Consider the following 23,790-nt stretch of genomic DNA (forward strand, 5'->3'; position numbering starts at 1 on the left):
TTTCAGTTCTATCTCTCGATGAGCTCTTGTTTTGGATGACACCCGGACGTCATCTTGAGTTCTTCTGCCTTTCCTCGTGGGTCGTTGAGTACAAAGTACTACTTTCTACTCTTCCTACAGCTGGTGTACATACAGCCGTCGAGTCATACGTCACTAATGCTGGTTTGCTTCTCTTATACCATGAGTAAAGGAGCTCTTTTGGCTTTTTGCACGGTCGCTTTTTTTCCTCTTTTCATGACGCTTTTCGGGTTCTTCTATTTCTCACGTTCGCTTCTCCGCAACGCCCTCCTTCCCCTTTCTAACGGTTGTCTTTTACATGTCTTGTCTAGGCTCAACCACTTCTTTTCTGTCTCTTCTGTTCTTTCTCGCCAAGCATCCCTTCTTCCTCTAAGCACCTTTCTCGACTGTTATCCTTTTGTCCTGCCCTCCTTATGTCGAAAAAGGCTTCGTCGTTCTGTCTGCATTCCATCCTTCGTTTCCCTCGTACTTTTATTTCTTCTTGATGTGACTGCCAGGTATCTTTTCACCCGTTTACTCACTCGCTCACTCCTTTCCTTCCTAGATCTCTCTGTCCGTCTTTGTCTCTTCTTCTTTCCCGCACAGCATGAGCAGCCCTCCTGATAATTCGGGTGGTCAGCGTGGTGGAGGTGGTGCGGGTAGTCATGACGGTCCTCGTGCGAGTCAGAATAATACAACTGAAGCTCTTCGCTCGGCTACACCTGGCAATCCGGCTGCCGCCGTTCCAGCAGCCTCCTCTGCTTCAACAGTACTCTTGTTAGAGAAAAAGAAGAAGGAATTTGAAGACACACTTCTTCGGCTAACTCTCTGTAACGATGATCGGTTACCTGTCGTTCTTGACAAGCTTCTACCTGTCGCGTTCAGAGAGTTTCTTCAGTGTCCTCCTCCCCTCATACCTAAGGTACGCATCTCTTCTTTTCTTTCATCATAAGCATGATGCATACATAGTTTTTTTTCTTTTTAAGAATGTTCGTAGGTGAATCTCCCTCTTGAGAATGATAATACCCTATGAACTTCCTTCGTAGGAATCATCCCTACGGCACCCTGGAGGACGTACATCAGTGCGTATACAGATGTGTGTACTTACTTTCAAGGATACGTACATGTATCTTTTTCTCCACTTCTCCATTCATCCTGTGTGATATCAGCAAGTTGTCGCAGATAGAGGATCCACACGAGGAAGAAGAAAGCGACAGAAGCCAGAGCGACAAAGCTCTTAGTTTTTTTCGGAGGGATGATACACGGATGACATACGCATGGTCAAATACTCAAAAACGATGCACTGATGAGAACCATCAAAATTCGGGAAGCACATGATCAAGATAGATAGGATGGTAGATGTGGTGTATAGACACTTCATTAGACGTATATTCGTCACACCCTCTTACTAACTTTCTTGTGTGTACTTGTGTCGCCGTGTCCTCTCAAGAAAGGTTGGTGAGAGGCGGTTCCATATGGGGGCGTCTCCTCTCTCTCTCACCCTCTTTTCTTCTTTGCTTTTCTCCGGTATCTGTCTATCTCTATTTATTAGAACCGTCACTTTTGTTTCTCCATCCTTCGCCGCTCTCGTTTTTTGTCTCTCTTGAGTGTTTTTTTCTCATCTGAGGAAAGGGGGCGTTCGCTTCCTTTCTTTTCTTTCTCTTCCTTTCTTGTGCGTTTGTTTGCTTTTTTCTTTTCAGATTGTTGAAATCTTGAACCACTGTCTTCAGCGTTTACGGGGGACATCTTCTATGCGTCTGCCCTTTACTTCTTTAGTCCAAGTGTGGATAGAAGCCGAGAGTCTTAACCTCTCCTCATCTTCTTCATCTACTGTCGACGGAGAGAAATCCAAGAATGTTTCTCTAGTACGGAATATTCTTCTGCTGTTTCTTCCTCTTGCAGTAACTCGTTCTACTCTCACTGAACGCCTTGAAGTTGCTGAGACTCTTTTGAATTCCTTTCATGTCTTCTATCCAATCTCTTACCCAGCTGCTTTCCTTCTTTTCTGTCAGTGTGTATGTACACCTGAGGCCATCTCTCATTTAACACAATGTCAAAGAAGGACAGGTGGGAAAGAGGGTCTTGGTACAAAAGATTTTCTTCGTCGATTCTCCTCCATTCTCTCCATTGATAATGCTCCGCATCATCTCGAACACCTACAGAAGAAGGGTATCACTGGATCTACCTCTTCTTTTGAAGCACGGGGAGAAGATCTATGTGGATCTCAGTCGAGATCTCTCCCGTGTACGATGACTTCATATGTTGTTCAGAGCTTCGTTCAAGCATGTATTGAATTTCTCCTTCTACCACCTGGACTAGGGACTTCTCCCTCACAGTCTTCATCTGCCGCTTCTTCTTCTTCGACCTCAGGGCAACAGCAGCTCCAGCGAGGCAAAGAGGAGGAAGTTCTGAATCTCCCTGGCATACCTGATGAGGTAGGGCGTCTTTGGAAGCAACGCATGAAGTTCTCACGTCAGGAAATTCTCTCTTTTCAATCTAATCTGATTTCTTTGCTTACAAAAATCACGAAATTTACCCCCATTACAGGAGTCTCCGATGGTTCTTCTCTCAGATCATCTACTTCTTCATATCTACCCGAGGCTTCATCAGTCTCTTCTCCTGGGGGGAGAAGACAAGAAGGAAGCGAAACGCGCCTCTCTCAGCACCCACACCCTGATGAGAGAGGTCTTGATTCAAACAAGACAGATCTATTGAAGCCTTCACCCACGACTACTACTGCGACGCTTGGTCAAGAAGGTAGTAGCACGACAAATTCTCATATCAAAGACTCTTCTTCTTCTCTTTCGTCTCCTCCTCCTGCTTCGTCTTCTGATTCCTCCGTGAATCTCAGCCCTTGTGAAGAAGGCCAAGTGGAGAAGACCGAGGACTCGTGTTATGTACCTCCTCTAATGTATGTACCTCTCTTAGTTGCGACATCGCATCCCCATGAAGATATCTCTTCACCGGCATCTACAGCTGTTGCTCAGCTTCGTGTTCTTGTTGATATGTCTGATCCTTATCTTCTTTACTTTCTCTTTGATCTCATCTCTACCTCTTCATCATCGTCATCATCTTCGTCCTTATCTTCATTCTCCTCTTCGAATCCCCCGGGTTTCTTATTGTTTGATTCTCCTTATCGGAGGTATCCGCGGACCTTTCCTTCTCCGCGGCTTCATATGAAGATCCTGCAGGAGCTCTCATCTACGCGGGAGGTCGCAAGTCTTCGATACTGGGAGAACGTTTTATCTGTCACACTTGAAGTTCTACATCCGAACTTTCCTCTCCTTCGGAAAAAACTCCTCCTTAGAAAAGTCCCTCACACTCCCGAAGACAAAGAGAGAGGCGAACAATCTCCACGCAGTAGTACGAGCGGCCAAGATGGTAACAGAAGATCGGAGGAAAACTTTTCTTCTTCTACTATTACTACTACGTGTAGGCCTGAGGTTAAGATTCGAGCTCTTCAACTTCTTCTATGGTGCATGCAGCAGCAGAGATGGTTTCTTCCTGAGGCTTCGAAGGAGGAGAAGAAAGATCATTCAAAAGAGACTTCCTCGGCGCATACAAAGACAGGACTGATCTCTTCTCCTTCACCAAGTGAAAAGAAATCAAACAATGAAGATCTACTAGAAGGGAAGAAGGATAACATTGAGAACCAGGAAGAAAAGAGAGATCTTCCGATAGAAGGAAGGGGGCATGCAGACGCAGGGGAAGAGAGTCAGAATGTTGAAAAAAAAAATGAAGATGATCTTCAGATTACCACCATAAGGAACCTTTCTTCTTCTTCTCTTAAGGATAACAGATATCGGGGGGATTCATACTCACGGATCCTTCAGACAACATGTTCTCGTGACGTGGAAGAGGGACTCTTGAGAAACGACGATCGGAGAAAAGTGCCTCTAACGCGAGAGTGTGAGGTGAGGGCTAGTATTGTTTTACAATCTCTTCTCTCTTTACTTTACTCCTACCTGAAAGATATCTTCAAGAAACATGAAAGAGAGGTAGAGAACTTCAACAACATTCAGTTGAACACGGAAAGAAGGAGTCATGAAGATGCTGATGATAGAACAAGTCTCTATGGATATGCTAGAAGAAGAGAAGGAGATGGGAAAACATCTGGACAGATAGCTATAGAAGAATCTCTAGCACGTCAGACGAACTCAGATCTACTTCTCCTGACTCTTGAAATTCTCGCCACTTTCGCACGAGTATGCCCTGCCGCCCTCCCATCTTCTTCTTCTTCATCAACTCCGTTCTCTTCGGTATCCCCAAATCAGCAGTCTTCTTCTCCTGGGAGAGAGGGTCACGACGCGTCAGAGAAGGCAAAGGCCTTCTTGAGAGACAGAACGATCGAGAAGAGAGATTTCCTTCGTATGACCAAAGATATAGAGGCGTGTTTCTTCACGGAAGAATCTCCTTCTTACATAGGCCCTTCACCGTTTGTATTTATACAAGAAGGATTTCTACACTTATCGATTCTCTGCTTTGAACTTCTCAAGTCCTGTTGTATTGATGATACCTTCTGGGGGAGAGGAGATCAACGCGCGTCTTCTTATTCTGCACTCAAGGGTCGACACGCTGAGACAGCTTCTCTTCCTTCTCTCATTCCAAGTCTCTTGCAAACCCTAGGGGGATGTAGCGACTGGATAGGGAGAAGAAGAGAAAGCGAGGAAGAAGAAGAAGAAAAGAGATGGACAAGGAATAGTCAAAGAAGCTTCTCTCCTGCAGGTAGAAAACGAGAAGGAGCACCGAAGGAAGAAGAACATCAACTAAGTAGACAAGACAAGGAAGAAGAGAGACAGAAGACAACACAGCAGCTATCATCTTTTAGCAATGAAGAAAGCTTGCCTACTGCTTCTCCTAACGAAGAAAGAAGAGAGAAAGATCATAATAGGAAACAGACAGATGAAGATAGTCACCAGCGTGGAACAACACCTCACGTTCTTTCGACAACAAAAGGAGACGACCAAGGTGAAGGTAGCACTTCTTCATCTCATAGCAACTCCATCATACTTTCTAAGAGACTTAGTGAGAATGCGTACGCCTCCATGAATAAAGATAGACGTGATTACAAGGCAGATACTTGGCTTGAATCGTTCGTCCTATGTCTTCTTGACAACGTCGTTGAGTTTCTTCAAGATCGAAACAGGAAGATGCCCTCGGATTTCTCTGAGAAAAAAGTCCTCTTCTTTACTCGAAGGAAAGAAGAAACACCAACAGGCAGAGGACTATCATCGGCCACTAAGGAAAGCCGTGGAAACGCTTTAGAGACTGAAAGAGAGAGAGATGATGACAAGTATTCTTGTGAAGGCTCTCTTGAAGAAATGCATGGAGGTGGGAGACGAAGAGAACAAAGTCTACATAATATTGGGAATCGCGTCTTTCATGTCATTGAACAAGAAATCATTCGGTGGTCTACAAGAGTCTTCTCTCCTTATCATCCTGCTTACCGGTAAGCTTCCTCTTCTTGTTCTTCTTCCCTTTCTTCGTATTCGTAGAGAATCTTGTTTCTTACTGTTCTTCTCACTCATCTCCTTCGTGACTACTTGGGTCCGGGTGTGAGGTTGCTCTAGCCTATGTGATCTCTCCGCTCGAACTCCCCAGTGTACACACATACTTACGTGTATAAAGACACGCCTACATGCCTATCTGTCTATCTGTCTAGACCGTAGGCGTATGTCGTGAAGCAACACTGGCCTTCTTCAGTCTTGTCTCCGAGTATATCTGAGACCAAACACTAAAATTTCTAAGAGACGTCCTCTGTTCTCTAGGGCAGCAGTTCGCATGTCTCTGCCTAGAAAGCTTCCTTATCGCTTTACTTCTGATGGTTGGTCACCAGGGGCATGTTGCTCTACTACCTCGAGAGATCATTCCCCAGGCGAGCTCTATTATCTCTGTCTTTCCTTTTTTTTAGCTGAATCGATTCTCTCTTATCGTATCACCATTGTGTGCTGTCTCTGCCACACATCGTACTGCGCGGCCCCTCATCCGATCACCCATGTATACTTGGTAAAGACTGTCCTGTTTCTTATTGTCTATTCCTATCTTATCATGTCCTCTTTGCATCTTATCGCTCTTATCTCTCTTGTTTTCTCTGCAGATTCTTTCCACTGTACTTTTCTCGGAGTATCGAGACGACGACGTCGGACTTATCCAATGCTTCGCTTTCTCAGTTTCCTGATCGACTTCCTTCTTTCTCCTCTTTTCTTCTCTTCTCTTTTCTCCGTCTCTTCCCTCTTGAATGGTTCTCATCGATTCCTGCCACCAATAACCGTTCTTCTTCTTCGTCTTCTTCGCACATCCCGGCCGGGTGTATAGCTTCGGAAAAAGATAGCAAAGAAGGCGTTTCATCGAGTTTTCTTTCCTGCATTCTCCGTGCTCCTGGTCCTTGTCTCCCTCTTTCACATCCACTATGGATCTCTTGGATCTCGAAGTGTCGGTCGGCCTTCTCTCTTCTTGTATCTTTCTATTCACAGTGTGATATGACTACTTCTCCTCTTCTTCTCTCTTCTTGTACACCACCCCCTCCTTCTCTTCGTCTTCTTCTTCCGTTCTGCAAGTATCTTCTTATTCTTCTCCGCCGTGTTGTCGTAGTGTGGCCTTTGTCAATAAAAACGAGTAGCAGTTGGCGGCGTAGGATAGGGAAAGGAAGAACAGGAAGATCTTCTCCGTCTTCTCCTTCTCCCTGTGCGAGTACTGAGCAAGAGAGACAAGCTTTTCTCGTGAGAACTCCAGAAGAAGAGAATGGAGACGTCCATGTTGATGAAGCTGCTAATCACCCTTCAAAGATAAAACGCATGCGGTATATGAATCAAGAAGTGGGGAAAGAACAACAATGGAGTCCGAAAGGTGCCACCTGTAGCAGAGAGGAAAACAGGGAAGTTTCTAGTCGAGTGGTGTCGGATCTATCGAAGAAAAGCACCGATGCAATATCTCCTTCGACGAACTCCAAGAAACCGGAAGGAGAAGAAGAAGAACGTATAGAAGCTTCACAGTTTTTCTCTGTCTTTACAGGAGAACTGTCACTTTTTCTTATGATGTTATATCCCCTTTTATGGATTTCTCCTTCATCCTCCTTACTAGGGAAATCAAAGGATAGTCATCGCCCTTCATCTGAGAATGAGCTAGACACGGGCTACGCGGTTTTCTGTCTTTCAGCAAGGTGTATAGTCAGGTACCTCACACGGATGTCCATCTTATCTCATAGGAAAGACGCAAGAGAGGAAAACAGGAGGGGAGTATCATGCAAAGAGTCTTTCTCTTGCTCTACTACTTCTTTCACAAATGCAAAGTTGTGTAAAGATTCGTCGGAAAGTGATCTGAGAGAGAACCCTGATGACAAGGAAAAGGATAAGGTATTGTCTCTCAGCTCACTACCATCGTCGTGTCGAGAAAGGCAATTTTTACCTTCATGCCCAAGTGCTCTGTTGATCTTCTTGGGGCTTTGTATGGAGAAAATTGAATCAAGCCTTCTCTTTGCTGATCTTACTCCTGGCTCAACAAGTGAAGGAGAAGGTAGTCAAAGAGGAGGGAGTACGATGGGAAGAGAGAGAGAAGAAATACGAGAGATGGCTTCTCAACTTATAGCTCAGATAGTAGGATTCATACATAAGACACAAGGCGAACAGCAAAGAATGCACTGTCTACATTTGACGATGGAAGCGAAAGAAGATAATTGTAGACTCGGCACTCCATCTTCTTTTTATTTGGTGAAGGTTCTTAGGCACTTTTATAAGTACCTCAATGTCTTTAGTTCGGATTTAATAGATAAGAATGATAGGAGTCGTCTTCCTTCTTGGAAACAGAGCAATGATGTGCAGAAAGACATACAGAAACGAATAGATAGTCATTCGCTTCATGATTCTTCCTTGAGGGCAGGGGGTAGACAAGATGTCTACTTTGATGATGATATCGAACAAGATGAAGATAGTTTTCCCTCTCTCGAGAAAGTTCTCCTAGGAAGACGGAATCATCCTCTCTATAGAGGCGGAAGAACCGAAGAACAGAAGAATAGTGAATATCTTGTTGAGGGGAGACTACCATCTAACCATATGAAGAGAAAAGAAGATTTCTCTATACCTGTCACCTCTCATGTTGACGCGAGGCATTTGGTTGGAAGTCTTCTAGCTATAGCACATCTTCTCTCGGCTACAGTCTTCTGCACCCCTGCTGAGCGGACGTCGCCTAGTCAGTCAAGCTCCTGCTCCATTCCCTGTACCTCTCCGAAGAAGAAGACAAGCGAGACAGAAAGATGCTCGCTCAATAAGAAGTCTCTCGATCAAAAGAAAGACGCAGACAAGAAGACGTCTTTTTCGGGTGCGTGCTGTGGAGAAGAAGAGGAAGAGGGAGAAAGAATGGTGGAAAGAAAAAGAGAAGATTTTTCCGCGAACTGCGAAAGGATAGAAAGAGAAGAGATCACTCTACGATGTGTAGAGATGGTCCTTGAGCATGTTTTCTTCTGGGGCGCGAGATACTGCTGGTTTTCGCATACAAGTCTTCGGGGTCATCAGAAAGAGAAAGAAGAGAAGAAGAAGAACTTCTCACTTCATGCTTTCTTTGAGAAAGACAACAGCAAAGGGTTCTCTTCTTTGAAAAACATGAAAGAAACAGAGGTTCTTCACTGGACACCTGAGCTTCTTAATGCTAGTCTTCGAGCTCTCGTTGGAATTTGCGATACTCAGATCTCTCAGTTGAATGTCTTGGTTTTAGTCTTGAGAAGAAAAATCGAGACGGACAAGGAGAGGGAGGAAAAGGGGAAGAAGAAAGAAGAGAAAGAGATGAAGGAAGGAACTGGACTAGACAGCACAAAAGGAGACGAGGAGCAGGCGGAGAACAAAAAGGAGATGATTATGGAAGAGGTTGGAAAGCAAGGTGAAAACGAGAGAAAGGAAAAGAAGAACGGAAGAGAAGAGGAAGAAGGACTATGGGTTTTAGTGGATATGCTTGAGTTTGTTCTCCAACAAGCTTTAGCTATAGCAGTGGATGAAGCTGGAGGCGATCTCAAACCTCTCACAAGTAAGACATGACCAGTCGTTCTTCCCTTCTTCTTTTTCTCTCAGTGGAAAGATCTCTTTTCTCCCTCTAGATCCTCGAAGAACTCTTTGTCGTTAAACTCATTTGGAGGGAGAACAACTAAACTATTGCGGTTGTTTTCATCTTCGGCTTGTAGCTGTATACCGTGACTGCTTGAGTTCGCAGAGACATCCGAGGAATAGATATGCAGATACGTGCATTCCCGTGTATACATATATATATTCATAGATATATAGTCAGTACCTCATTGTGCTGGTTTGCGCGACTGCATATAATTGAGATAGAAAGGAACCTGGTAGTTCGCGTGCTTTCAGACTTCAACCGTTGGTCGGAATCCTTCATTCTCCTTTTTTTTCTTCTTTTCTACCATATCTTTTCTTGTTCGTCGTCTCTCCCCTCTGTCGACGGTGACCTTTCTACTTGCAGTCTTCTTCTCCCTCAATGCTAGTTGTTATCACCCCTCTTGAAATCATGAAGGAGAAGCTTGAGTAGGACGTCGGAGGTTGTTACGTCTCTTGTATCCCTTCACCAGGGAGGAAATTTCAGATCCGCTAAGTAGGTGTACATATCTATGTCTCTCTTTACAGTACATCTCTCCATCTGGGCGAAGGCCAGAAGAGAAGCTCTCTCTTCTCAAAGACTCTATTGGGCTACCTATCTCTCCGGCCTGCGTTAGACCGGACAGCACATATGTGTATGTATATACGTGTATATGTGCATATATATATATATATACATACGTATATAAGTTTGGGCTCAAGGAGTGTGTTTTCTGCTTTGTGTGTTCGACCTATGTCTTTCTCTTGCAGATTCTTCTCAACGAAGCTCCGTAGCGATCTGTAACACTGTATGGCTTTGCATCGCATCTATAGGAGCATATTCAAGTCGATGCTTCACTCAGAAGAAGAAGTTATCCATTGACATCTCAGGAGAAGATGGTACTTCCCTCTCGTCTTCTACTACTACTTCTTCTTTCTCTCCTCTGTTTGTACGTTGCTTTTCGCTGTTACTGTCTGAATGCAAGCATCGATCAAGTCTCTTAAGATGTGGCTTAAGCTTAGCAATCTCCAAGTTCTTTGCTGAGACTTCACCTCAAGATGGCAAGGAGATTCTATCCCAGATAGCTTCCCTTGCTCTCAATGAGAATAAACCCTCTTCCGCTTCTGAGAACAAACCTTCTTCTTCATCAACAGCCGAGGAACCTCGCCAAGAAGACCCTAGTGGGGGTGATGCTTCTGCTTCTTCTTCGTCTTCTCCCTCTTCTCCATCTAGTGACAAGAAAGACGGAAAGAAGGAGAAGTCTTTGAATCTCATTCTTAAGCTGTCAGATCGATGTTCAGAGATCGAATTGAAGGGTGTCCTTGCTTCGGATAAACAGCTAGTCACTCAAGTCTCTGCAACAGCGGGTATATGCCTCTGTAGCCTTTTGTTGCATGTTCCTGTACATCCTTCAATGGATTCTACGGTGTTATGCCTTATACAGAGAGTTTTTCTGCGTATGGTCTCTCATCCTGATGTGTTAGCGGGTGCGTGTGGATGGAGAGGCCTGTGCCGGGTTGCCGGAGCAGCTCTGTCGTCGGATCTTTTCTCGAAGAGAAAAGCGGCGTATGATAGTGAAAGAAGAAAAAGAAGAAAGCAACGAGAACATCAAGGAGAAGATACCACTGGAAAAGAACTGGCAATGGAAGCAGAGGAAGAACAAGAAGAAGGACTCACAGGAAAAGAAGAAATGGTAGGGGAAGAGTTGCCGGAGAATCCTCCGCTTTCAAAGGAAGAAACCAAGACTATGGATCATGAGAAGAGTGATAGGTCTACCGAACGAAACAAAGGAGACATGGTAGCTGAAAAAGAAGAAGAATACCCTTTGTTTAGTGAACTTTTACGTTCTTTACTACAGGCTATGACTGTCCAAGGTCGAGATTTCCAAGCTCAGCATCTTCAGATGCAAGGGTTCAAAGCTCCCCAGTCTTCTTCTTCCGGGGGTGAGAATAAGAAGAAAGAAGAAGATGACGATAAAGGAAGAAGTCGGTTGTATGGTTTGAATCTGGATAACGAGGCAGCTGTAGCTCGTGTCAGACTTCTGCGTCAGTTACTTACAGTAGCCCGAGAACTCAACAATCCTCCGCTCGTGTATGTACTCTTAGATCAACCTCACGGAGAACAAGCTCTTTTTCTTCATCATCGGATTTTCATTGAATCGCTTGATCTCCTCAAAGGCATCACAACGAAGTGCTCTTCCTCTTCTTCATTTTCTTCGAAAAGTGGAGGGACAACCTTGTCAAGCAATATGCTCTACGATCTAACAGCCCTTGAGAAATACGTGGATGAAAAAGAAGACGACGCAGAAGGCGTGGATGTTAGTTTCTGCGGGGAAGATCCTTGTGCGGCGGGTGACGATTCTGAGCAAGATGACGAAGAAGAACTAGAAGATCAAGATGGTACCTCCTTAGCGAAACATATAACAGGACAGCTAAGTGAAGAAAGACAACAAGAAGAGAAAGGAGAGGGAGATACCTGGAGAGATGCAGGACTGAAAGATAAGACGAGCGACAGACATAAGACGGGATACTATTGGATGCCAGGCCACGCGAGAGAAATTTGGACGGCGGAGGCAGGGAGAATCTTATTAGAACTTGCATGTTCTGAAACAAATCGTGCTACGAGAAATGTCAAGTACGCTCTTGCGGTGTATCTACACCATCGAAATGCAGGTTTACGCGACGTTGCTCTCTTGACTTGCCAGTCGGTCTTCGGGTTCTCCTCCTTAGCTGACCTTCTACAGAAGTCGTTAACTGACAGATCAGAAAAGTGGTCGCAAGAGAAGAGCTCCACAAAGCTTCTACCCCAACGCCAATCAGAAGAGAGCAGAACGGTTTTGCAAGAGGAGAAGGATTGTGGAGAGGCAGGAGACCAAGAAAGAGAGGGAGAGTACGCAATGAAAAAAGAAGAAAAGAACGAGGTTTGGTTGGGGTTGGCAAAGAGCTTTCTGCTAAGTCTTCAGGGTGCAGAGCCTCTTAGAAGAGAAGCGGCCTGTAAAGGAGGATCCCTGCTATTCAAATGTAAGGAAGGCAGGGTTGAGGGAGAGTGGGTTACAAGACGGACAAGGGAGGTATACAGAGGAAGCAGTGCTGAGACACGTCTTTGCAGGAAGGCTTGTTTTTCTTGGACACTTGCGTGAAATAGAGCTGGACATAAGGAGGTAGCTGTACTGAGTACGCAGGAAATGTTCGGCGCTTGATCGCAGATACCCATCTCTCACTATTGGGCGAGCCTAGTAGAAATACGAGTCTCTCTCTATATATGTAGTGTATGTGGCGCCTCCATTTCCACATTCTGAAAATCGGCGTGGCGGGCGTCCTTCTGTGGGCAGTGTTTTGAGTACGTCATCGCTGAGTATAAGAGCAGCATGTTTTCGTTGTGCTTTGTACAAGGAAGAAAGAAAAAGAATCGCGGGTGTGGGTGGAGAGACGCGTATGGGGTGTGATGTGGTGTTGACGCTGGTGGACCGATAGCTAGCCAGTTACGCAGAAGCAGATAGATAGCTGGCTAGCTATATGTGCATAGATGAGTAAATTCATATGCAGACACACATAAAAGTATGTGTGGAGATGTGAGTGGAAGAATGCGACTGTGGATCTGTACGTGGTGGTAGCTAGCTATTTACCAGGGAGAATTTCTCTTGGAAGCCGGTGTCCAGCTAACTAGCTACACAGGAAGACGACGCGTCAGCTATGCGGGTGGGTAGATACTTGGGGCGACGATACGATGCTGAGGTAGCTACGAGTAGGTAGGTGGTGCATAGCTAGATGGCAACAGAAAGAATGGTGCATAGCTAGCTATAAGACAGGGTGACGCGTTGGGAGCTATGAAGTGACAGGATGACCCGACGGTAGCTATGAGTTGGTCGGGGATAGGATGATGCGAGGCTAGCTATGAATTGATAAGATGGTGCGTAGCTAGCTCTGAATAAACACGGTAGATGCATAATTAGCTGCGGTTGGTGAGCATGATGTAGAGCTAGCTATGGTTGGAAGCGGAAGATGCATAACTGGTCACGACTGGACAGGATTCTGTGTAGCTAGCTGTGAGTAGATAAGCTGATACCTAGGTAGCTGCGATAGGATGATCGATATATAGCTGCGATTAGATAGGATGATGCATAGCTAGCCGCGATGAGATGGGGGTCTAGCTATAATTAGATCGGATGACGCATAGTTAGCTATGAAAGGGTAGGATGATTCTTAGGTAACTACGAATAAATGGGATGACGCGTAGCTAGGGGGTATAGACAGGCCGGTGCATAGCTATCTCTGATTTGATGATCACGCATGGCCACCTGGGCACCCTTCGGTCTCTATAGCTAGGCTGCCATGTCCAACGTTGCTAGCGAGCCGCCTACCTTTAAGTCTGTTCTATCCCTCTGGTTGCAGCCATTCTCACATTCAAATCCTTGCGTACACAGTTGGCTACAGAAAAAGAGGTTCCAAGCGAAATTGATAGCTGGTATATGTCTGCTGGCTGTCTGTAGGTCGCCGTATATATTTCTGAACACATAGAGATACATGTACACCTAAGAAACGGAGATGTACATAAGCATCTAGTGATGACCAGCTGGCCCTGTTCAGAAAGGTCGAAAAGAAGGTAGAGAAGCACCTGTGGATAGACGGAGAGAGATAGGTGGTTAGCTAGCTAGCTAGCTAGCCAAATAGACTTCTTCCGTTTTTGCAAGCAGTTTCACAACACAGCGGCGGTCCACGGTTGTTCTCTAGAAGGGAAACAATCGTCGCATGAACAACAAGCGGCCAAAGAGAGACGTCTGTTTTTCTTACTGTGGGCATAGTTATCATAGTTGTAAGTTCAATAGATACTATCCCGTAGTCATGAGAATGATGTGACAAAGCATCTGCAGTCCCAGTAATCTTACGGATCGTGGTGTTAACATCCAAGTGAGAAGAATAAGGCGGACAGTATGAACGGTAACACCCACAGTAGTAGCTCCACTGGGTATGTGGGCAGTGTGACTTGGACTGTATGGACAGGTGACTTGCCGTGATGACCCGGATGCCTGGAGTCCCTCTGTAGTGCGTCCATGCATGCATTCTTCTTCTTTATAGGCCCGCAGCGAAGTAAGTTATGCTCAGTCCGCATCTCGTGCACCGCGGTAGAGCACAAAAGGTTACTTTCTTTCTATGTCTGTTTTTCTTTCGTCCCATCTCAGGGGGACGGCAATGGAACGATGTCCGTGATGTGATTGAAGAGACATGGAGGAGCACCGTACGATGTATGGATGATCTTTGTGAAGAAGTCCGAGTTGCAGCGGGGCCTCTTTCACGTTCAGTTAAGATGATGACCGTTGGTGTATGTACGCCTAAGTTCCAAGGTGAAAAGAATGCCCAGGAGGCCATTGAAAAAGTCATTCCGCTTCTTCAGCATCTCTGCGATATCAATAGCAACAACAAAGAGGTATGACGAGGTGAACCCGACTGCACCCCCTTAATTTCAGCTGTACGTATATCTCTGTATACGTACGCGTGTATGTCTATTATCTGTATGGCTCGATGTACATACATGCGTATAGGTGTGTGTCACATTCTTGCCTTCATGCAGAAGCCCGCAGCGGTAGTGTGAGGACGTAGAGGAGACATTAATACCAGTAGAAGGAAAAAGAAATGGACAGGCTTTGAGCATTGAGAAAAACGGAGAGCTCTGTGTATGACCGACTGACACATATGCGTAGACGTACATGACGTACACTTCCTGTCTTCTAGTAGATGCAGTATAATAGGTACAATGTTGACTACACCGAATACGCTGAACTGAAAGAGCGAGAAAGAAGAGACAGGTGATGAGAGAATGGCCGTGTCTTTCATTACATCGTACCAGAACTCTCGACCAATCCTTCAAAGCTCCTCCTCCTCCTATTTCGTCACTGCCCCCTAGCGGTTTTCACTGAGGTAGTGCATGCGGTCTCTCTGTCTTCTTTCTTTCTTTCCTTTAGCTTCGTCTCTTTCTCCTGGATGCCCTAAAAGATTCGTTGAGTGCATGCGGTCGCTCTGTGGGACCCTCTTTACCTCTTCTGATTCCTTTTTTGATCGATGCTATCGCGGCCTACGAACCTCGAGCTCTATCGCATTATCAGTTCCACGCAGAAAAGATGCTAGGAATCTCATCAAGTACCTTCGAGCAACTGCGTGTGAATTACAGCCTCAACGGTCCCATTGCCAATCTTCTTAAGTCTGTGGTAAGTAACTCAGTCGCGGTACTAAACTCTCTGTACGGAGGTGCAGACTTCCTAGGGTGAACTAAGAAGAAGAAGGAGCCCTACATTAAGTAGTTCAAATATTGCTGCAACTCGGCATACGTACATCGATACCAAAGACGATGGGGAAAACGCCGGAGGGGGGGGGCCTTGCATGTGTGTACAGATCGGTCTGTTTGGCGAGGCGCCGTTTTCGACGGTTGTTACGGCAGGACGGTAGAGAAGGAAAGAAGACAGGAAAATGCAGAGAGTATACAGAATGAACAACTTGTCGGGGTCGTGTAGAGTAGAGGTTCGATTTCATTAGTTATCAGGGAAAAGACGAAAGAGCAAGGTTTGTCACGACACGTGGGGAGTTTGTAGCGATGGGAATGGGAGGAGGTCGACACTAGTCGACGAGTTTATTTGTGGGGTCCTTTCAAAGCTCTGGAAGTTCACCAAAGTATCTAGTTCTTCATCTATCAGGATATTTAACACTGAGCCTTGCCTTTCTTCCCATGCACAGGGTGGCGTGATCACTGTATGGAGATCAACACGTATGCAGATACATGTGTGCACTGCTTGCACAGGGACGTTTGTGCGTAAGTGGTAAGTGGCTTTTTTCCAGACAGATCCGCTTCGTCTCGTGTATGTCCGTAGACCTTCATTTGCCTTCCTGTCTTTGAATACAGTGCATGTGTATTTCCTCACTCAAGACACCCGATGCACATACGGACAAACTCGAGCGTGTAATAGCCCATCTCACCCTTTCACGCTGTCACACTGGTCCTTTATCTCTTGCGCTCCCTCCTCTGTGGGGTTTCTTGCTGTTTCTTTCAGGTTCGTTATATAACTCCCTCGATTTTCTCCATGCTAGTACCGGTACTGCTTCAAAAGCTTCGAAGTGGCGTAGGATCATCGAGTCGCTGTAGTGTGTGTATGTTGATCACATGGGTGATCACAGAGCATTGTGGTAGTAGTACCAATGTGGTCCTTTCTTCTAATATAAGCCGAGAGGGAGGAGGAGACGGAGGACAAGAAGACTTCGTTGTCTCATCCCAAGACGCTAAGAGACTTATCAGAGGTCTGGCGAAAGCTCTCATGGACCCATCTCCGGCTGTCCCCCGTGCTGGAGCTACGGCGCTTGCTTGCATTGGTCGCTTTGTGAATGATCAGGAATTATCAAAGGTATATGGGAAAGAGGGGCATTGATCTATTCAGTGACACAAGTAGTGGGGAAATTTTGTCTTTACGTGAACAGACTTGCTTCTATACAAGTAGTCACATCCATGGCATTGGCTAGGGAAGAATGAGAAGGAGAAAGAGCTCCTTCGTCTTTCACATCTAATCGGAGTGTTGTAGGTCGCTATATAACCATGCAGTCCTCGGTCCCTTCAAATATAAAGACGACAAGACTTTCCGCGGCTAAGAGGATTACGCGCTTATTCGTATTCTGTCTTCCATCCTTGTTCCTTTAGCGCCGCAGTTGCACAGAGGCCAATGGCCTACTGGGTTGTATCGGGAGAGAATCCATCAACTCGGCTGTATCGAAAGAGAAACTAGGGTCAACAGCGCTCAATGTATGTTTCACCAACAGGAGGCTGATGCCTAGGCACAGCTTTTGCGAATGTGTCGGCTAATAGACGCGAGACCGCAGGGTGGCAAGTTCTGTCCTGAATCTAAGTTCCATACGGTCTGTATAATGAAATGGATGGTCTCTGTTGACTGGTCGTTCTCAGCCTACCTTTATACTAGTTCATACTACCTAAGAACAGCGGGTTACCCCTTAGCATGTACCGCGGTCTGGCAACATAGACAGATACAATGTGTATAGATGTACGTATCACCATTGTGATGGTTGGATTGTCTTTCTCTTGAAATTGTTCCTTGTGTTTGATGTCTCTCTAGCTCATTGAAGCTCAACTACTTAAGCCTCTAGGAAATGAACTGGCCGACGCAGAAGGTGGTGATGCATCAAAGAGGAAAGAAGTCCGCACTGGCACAGGCAGAGCTTTACTTGAAGTTTGCAAGTAGGTTCATAAAAGACACACGGGGGATTCTTTTACACGGATCGGCGCTTCTCATGTGTGAATGGAAAGAGCTTCAAATCTCTCTCTCCTTCTCTTCGTGTATATATATAGATATATTTGTACATATGCTTCCTTTTCTTGTAGATTCCATGTTCACAGGTTTATCTGAGGGCGCGCAATTTTATATTGTTGTGCTCGGTTGACTGCAAGTGAGGATGAGAAACTGTTTCATGTATGATATAGAGATCTCACCCTAAGACAGTCGTCCCCCTCCCTCCTCTCCTTGTCTCTTCATGCTTTCATCTTTCTTTTTCCGTCTCCGTCTACTTCTGTTTCCTTTCTCTTCACTCAGACGTTTTTCTGACCGTCTCATGGGAACTTCAACACGCGGACAAATCGCTGCCAGAGCTTTCGTTCTCTCGAATTCGACTGAAGTCTCGACAGAGTCATCGACATCAACGTCTTCATGTCGTGGTATATGGGGGCAGGTGTGGAGTGAGATCTCCGCATCTTCCGACTGTGTAGCTGTTCAGCGTTTTCTCTGTCTTATCCTCAAGGATATTCAACAATTGTTGGAGAGTCCTTGGCGAGAGGATCGTGTCGATGCTGCTTCAGCTGTACAGGCAGTCTGCCGATTGTTATGGCCTGTCTGGTATGACATGGGAGGAAGACGTCATGATCCATCAAGGTAAACATGAGGAACTTCGTGGGATGCTGTGTTATGTGTTTGTATACTGTCACTGATGTGAATGGGTACCTCCTACATCGTATACATCTATGCGGGCATCCATGCGTGCATATGGACGTATGTGCTGACTTTGGCTTTGTCGTTCTTCCGTATCTCGTATACTGTAATAGAGTGATAGGGCACCGGTTGAACGGATTGAGAGGGGTTTGTTGTGTCCGCCCTGCATAGTGTTTGTCTCTCCTACAGTGGAGGGAGTGTCTTATACGTATAAAACGTCCACGTGTATTCTGTGTACGGTGTTCCTATGTGTATCTCTACATATCTCTCGACTAGCGTCGTTCGTCGTCTTACAGTGTGAAGGCTGTATGCGTGTGTAGCCAGCAACAGCAGGATGTATACCATTGCACCAAGGTCTCCCATGTGTTTTGCTCCAAGAGGGGGTAAGGACAGATAGACAGATAGCTATATCCGGAGCTTTTGTATGCACGAATGTACAAGGGGGTCCAATACCGTGTGTGCAATTGCCCAGTGCAGATACCGTTCTTGCGTGTGTGTGTAAGTATACTCGTATATCTTTGACCATACATACTGTAGTATGATATCATATATCTAGTGATTCATGGGGTTCTTGGGTTCCCTATGATGTTAATCCCTCCAACGTGTCTTTTCTTGACAGAGAGCGTATAAGTCTAGAGGAAGCAGAAGGCCTGTGTGACCTCCACCAGAAGATGACGACAACGCTTTCCATGACATCTGCATTCCCTGGTATATCTCTTATAGCTTGTTCTCTCTTAGATCTCACTTCTCTTCTTCTTACCCTCTTTGAAGCCCGCGCAGCTCCTTCCTTCTCTTTTCTTCTCTCTTCTTCGTCTTCGCTAACGAAAGCGCGAGACGGAGAAAAAGGAGAGGACAAGATAGAAGAAGAAAAAGCAGTGGAAGCGGTTCTTGCCGAAAGGAGTGAGAAAGCTATATCAGTGGGGTTCCTAAAGACAGCACGAGCTAAGACTCTGAACGATCAAGCCTATCTAGTCTCTCATCTTTCTTCCTACCTCGAAACTGTTCCTCTGCCATGGGTGGAGAGACAGCCCATGGAGAAATTTGTGGACTTGACTCTTGAGGTAACACTCGAGACGTAACCCTAAAACCTCGAGAGACGTCTCTAGCGGGGTCTATAGAGTCAACAGCTACACGATAAAACAGACGTATTCGAACCGGACGTATACTTGATAGTTATATCATACAATCTTCAGGTAAAGGGTCACATATATATGTATATAGAGAGAGAGACAGAGAGAGAGAGAAAGAGAGGTGAATAGGTAGATGTACTTGTGTATGGTGGATGTAGCTTGCGTGTGCTGCATATACCTGTGCATCTGCCTACATATCTCGAGCCGGAAAAAGATAAGAATGATTCAAGCAGAAGAGGTTGAAGTGATTTACCCGTATATCGTGGACGTCCTCATTGCCTTGCACAGATACCAGTGGTTGTCCCGTCTATTGATTGTGAACGTACTAATGTTTAACATGGGAGATGTGCTTTGTATCGATGAATAGCGTGGCTGTCCTCTCCCCTCCGGGTATTCTTGCTGGAGTATGCTTGTAGAGGCTCATATCTTCTGTCTTGTGCTTTCAAAGATACCTGTCACTATCTGCTGCTCTCCTGCCTTTCGTACATACATTTACATATGGTTATATACCACACTTGTCGATTCTAAGTCTGCCTGCACGTGTACGCCCATTCAATCATTGATATCTCTCTACATACTCATATATACATGTAGTCATTTCTAGCTCTATTCACCTCTTTATAATTGTCTCTCAGCCACATAGGAGAATGCTATTTAGATACAGGGTAGAATTTCTCTCTCTCTCGACCCCAGTCGTTCTCTCCTACCTGTAAACTTGCCTTGCCTATTTCTCGCGCACCCCGCTCGCTCTCTTTCACGTCTCTCTCTCTTCCTAGTAAGTAACGAAAAACGTCGCTTGGCTTCGCTATGTCCATTGTCGTCTTGGCACTACTTTCTCTGAAGGACTCATCAAGTATTGGTATCTGTCTCTTGTCTCTGTTTTTTTTTCAAATAAGATTCTCCGTCGTCTTGATCCTCAATCGCGAAAAGAAGGAGAGGAAGGGGGAAATGAAAAGAAAGAAGAAGACAAAACTCAGAAGGAGGAAGGATCTGAAGGAAAGAATGTGACTGCCTTGAATCAAAACAACAGTCAGGATGGTCGAGGTGACCTTGTAAGAGAAAGTCATGATGAGGGTGAGGATGGTGCGCACACTACCTATCAACGAAAGACGTGGACAGTTGCATCGAAGGATGAATCGACGCTTCTTGCATGCTTGAAGACTCTTTATATTTTGATTTTCTTAGATATCTCTCATCGGACAGGACGAATGCCAACAGGAACGAGGAAGAAGGATGAAATCTCCTGGGGGGGAGGCGGATCAAAGTTGCCTTGCTTCAAGGAACTTAGTGGTAAGAGAAAGTGCTGTCTCTCTCGATCTCAAAATAACAGCGTCGGGTATACAGACGTTCTCCGCTCTGCAGTCACAGTACATACATATATACCGAGATGGTCATCTATCTATCTATCTATACCTTATTTGCAGTGGAAGCGGCGCGTATTGTAGGGGGCGAGGGTGACTCCAGGCAGAGGGTTCCCGTTGAGTGTGTTCTCGGTAGTCGTAGAAGCGTCTTCTGTCTGTGGTGGATGTAGCTCAAGCGGATACACCTCGATGCTCAGGACGGATAGGTAGATAGAGGTGCTTTTGGTCTGCATATCTACGTGTATCTATGATATACTTACCGAAGTGTCGTCGGTGTCTTGCTTCGTACGATACTGCATGTGAGAAAAGAAGATCCTGTTTTCCTGTCCTACCTGTCACGGAAAAGAAATCCTTTCAAGACAAACGATAGGTATGTGTACATACCTGATAACTCTGATTTGTCGCAAGGGTGCTAGTGATGCTGTATGTCTGTACACCCATAGTTGATGAATACATGGGGCCCAGTATAGATAACTGTGAGTCCCACTACGTTACAACTCACAACTACCACAACTGACAGCTCCCAGAATGATAGGTGAATGGTCTCTCTTCAGCATGTGAAATCTATCTCTTTTTAACCTCTCTCTTGTCATATCTCAGCTTACGGTGTAGAAGAAGAATCGAAGGAATTTCGTCGCCAGGTCTCAGAGCATGCAAAAAGGGTGAAGGAAAACAATAGTGAGGACCATTCTTCACTTCTCTCCTTCTTTCCTCTCCCTGTAACCCTCTCGTCTTTTCCTGGCCTTGTGCCGGCATGGGATATCCCTGCCTCTCAGTTCAAGCCAGCACTACTTCCTTCACCTACAAATGGCGCATGCAGAGATACGACGACTGAAAAGAACGAGGCTGCCCCCGAGACGCCAGATCGATCACTTCAAGAAAAGGAGAAGCTTTCAGGACTTGAAAGAAACAGAGAACAAGGAGAAGTTGAAGATGGGAGGCAACGACCAGCAGATGAGTCAACCTCTAACGCTCTTACGAATCCTCGTGGAGAAGACAAGGCACACGTCGTAGATGGGAGGAAGAACAAGAGGAAGGATACTGACACACACGGTCATAAAGGTTTACACGAATTTCTGGAGAGATTACAGGGGTATCCATCGGTTTCTGTGCAGTTGAAGGTTGGCTTCATGGGAGTAAGCATGATGAGAAAAGAATTAGAGAATACAGAGAGACTCTTTCTAGGGAAGTTTCTTTCACTTCCCCTTTGCGTCTCGTAAGACATCGTCCGCTCATTCAAGTCTTGTAACTGTCTCCCTGTGTATGTATACATGTATATACGTTTTCTTTCAGATAAATAAGAAACACACCCTTAGCGTCTTTCTGTATGCATAGCAATTTCTGTCGTGTGTATATGTCATCAGATGCGGTGGTGCCACCACTGGCAGAGAGATAAACTTGAGTATGTGTATATACACCAGTAGGTGAGAGATGTCTTGAAAACACTCTCCCTCCCTCTTCACTCCTATCACGCTTGGAGCCGGTCTTCTGGGCGCGTGCTCTCTGGAAGTTCTCGCTGGTCTGGTCTTCATGGTAGATACCTATACATATGCACATGCATGTCGACGTGTATACATTTGTGTTCCGTGTGTGTGTGTGTGACTGGGGTAGCGGAGGCTGATATGTGAACTACTTGTGTACTACACCTACATATATACGTATATGTATATGCGGCTTCTTCATACTTGGTTTGCTTGGACTGCCACGGAGTCTCTGCGATCTCTTCTCTGTTTTCTTTTCCTTTGCTCCTTCAGCTACTTCGTCAAACCCTTTTGACCTTAGCATCCCTCCGTCTTCCCTTCCTTGCCGTGGAATCAGCAGCGTTCTGTTGGAGACCTCTTTTAACTTTCATAGCCAAGAATATTGAACAGCGAAAATACATTCGCCTCATATTAGGAGCCGGTGAAGTCCTTGATGCCTTTTGCTGTCATTACACTGTCCTCTTGGAAGAAGGGAATCTCTTTCTCGAGTGTCTCTCCCGCTCAGGAAAGAACGTGATTCTTTCTTCTTCTGCCGTCAAGGCTAACGGTGACATCGCGACACTTGCAAACAATACTTCAGAGGCCAAGAAGAACGAGGTGGAGCACAAGGGAAAGGAAGAACAAGCTAGAGAGTTTAAGAGGGAAGCGAAAGAGGTGACCGCGGATCAGCTTGTTGCGTACGACAGCATCAAGCAATTCTATTACATGGATGTTAAACTTTATGAAGAACAGAAATTCTCACGTAGAGAGAGACTTTGGTTAGAGAAGTATTTGAGAGATGAGGAGAAAGACGGAGGAGCACCGGCTAATGGAGATGATGAGGACTTCTCTGTTCTTCGTTCCTATCTTGAAACTCATTGTAGAGATAGAAATCTCAATCAATCTCTTGTTATGTATCCATCCATATGGAAACTTTTCTTACACTTAGTTATAGCTAAGAAAGGCGGAGGAGAGAACCAGGGAGATGAGTGGAAGAAGAGCGACCATCATGGCCAACGAGGGAGACAGGAAGGCGAAGATGATGAGGAGAGGAAAGAAGATGCTCGTATTGAAATGATGAAGAAACGGTTACGAGATAAGTTGAAGTCGGTTATCGATAAAGAAGAAGAAAAGGAAAGAAGCGTATGAGACAAAGTGAAAAATAAAACCGCGTTGCTGGTCTCATGGTTTATATGTGTTACCTCCTTCTCACAGAAGAGTTTTAAAGTCTCCTTCGGTAGGGCCTGATTTATTGGCAACTGATCTGTATTATATGCGCGTCTGCATATGTACGCCAGCTTGAGAAGGTATGAAAATCTGTATGAGTGTACTGTTTCGAGGTTGCTTATTGATAAGTATATGTCTATTTGCATGCGAAGATCCTCAGAAACTCTGAAAAGCAGGAAGAACCATTTTGTTTTCTCCCATGCCCCCGCATTTCACCATCATACGACGGGCGGAGATGACTGGTGGGACTGCACATAGCAACAATCCTTCGCGGCGGCTTGTTAGGGCTGTGCTCGTGTGCAGGTGGTTCTGCGGCCTCGTAAGCTAAGTGGCCAGGGCTGGAAGTCTTAGTTTGAGGCATCTTGGGTCTCTCTTAGTTTCAGCTGATGGCAGCTCCCCTCTTTGCGGGTGCCGCCCCGCCTACTACGCAGTAGCACTGGTCGAGGGCATTGATATGCCAATCGGCTCGCTGAATTTGCTGGCTAACAAGACAAGACGAGAGAGTGTCGACTGCTTTTTTCTCTCTTTTGGCCAAACTTCTGAGTGCATTCTACAAATATAAGAGAGAAAGA

General features: G+C 45.5%; 2 protein-coding genes across 2 annotated transcripts; one reads left to right on the forward strand and one right to left on the reverse strand.

The window, feature by feature from the left end:
• The first annotated feature begins 5 nt into the window (after positions 1-5).
• On the forward strand, positions 6-23,465 carry CSUI_006666 (heat repeat-containing protein). The gene is made up of 13 exons (XM_068066820.1): positions 6-919; positions 1,698-5,446; positions 6,095-9,009; positions 9,837-12,086; positions 14,246-14,490; positions 15,026-15,268; positions 16,106-16,453; positions 17,174-17,295; positions 17,648-17,983; positions 18,660-19,101; positions 20,067-20,460; positions 21,132-21,667; positions 22,286-23,465. The coding sequence occupies exons 1-13, from the start codon at positions 605-607 to the stop codon at positions 23,138-23,140; spliced, it is 12,750 nt and encodes a 4,249-aa protein (XP_067921203.1). The 5' UTR covers positions 6-604; the 3' UTR covers positions 23,141-23,465.
• On the reverse strand, positions 8,638-22,316 carry CSUI_006667 (uncharacterized protein; the record flags this gene model as incomplete). Its single annotated transcript, XM_068066821.1, has 5 exons — positions 8,638-8,789; positions 10,203-10,295; positions 14,771-14,843; positions 18,801-18,966; positions 22,309-22,316. 5 exons carry the CDS (start codon positions 22,314-22,316, stop codon positions 8,638-8,640), a joined length of 492 nt encoding a protein of 163 aa, XP_067921204.1.
• Positions 23,466-23,790: the final 325 nt, after the last annotated feature.

This window comes from Cystoisospora suis (assembly GCF_002600585.1).
Source record: "Cystoisospora suis strain Wien I chromosome Unknown contig_3404, whole genome shotgun sequence".
NCBI classification, from domain to species: domain Eukaryota; phylum Apicomplexa; class Conoidasida; order Eucoccidiorida; family Sarcocystidae; genus Cystoisospora; species Cystoisospora suis.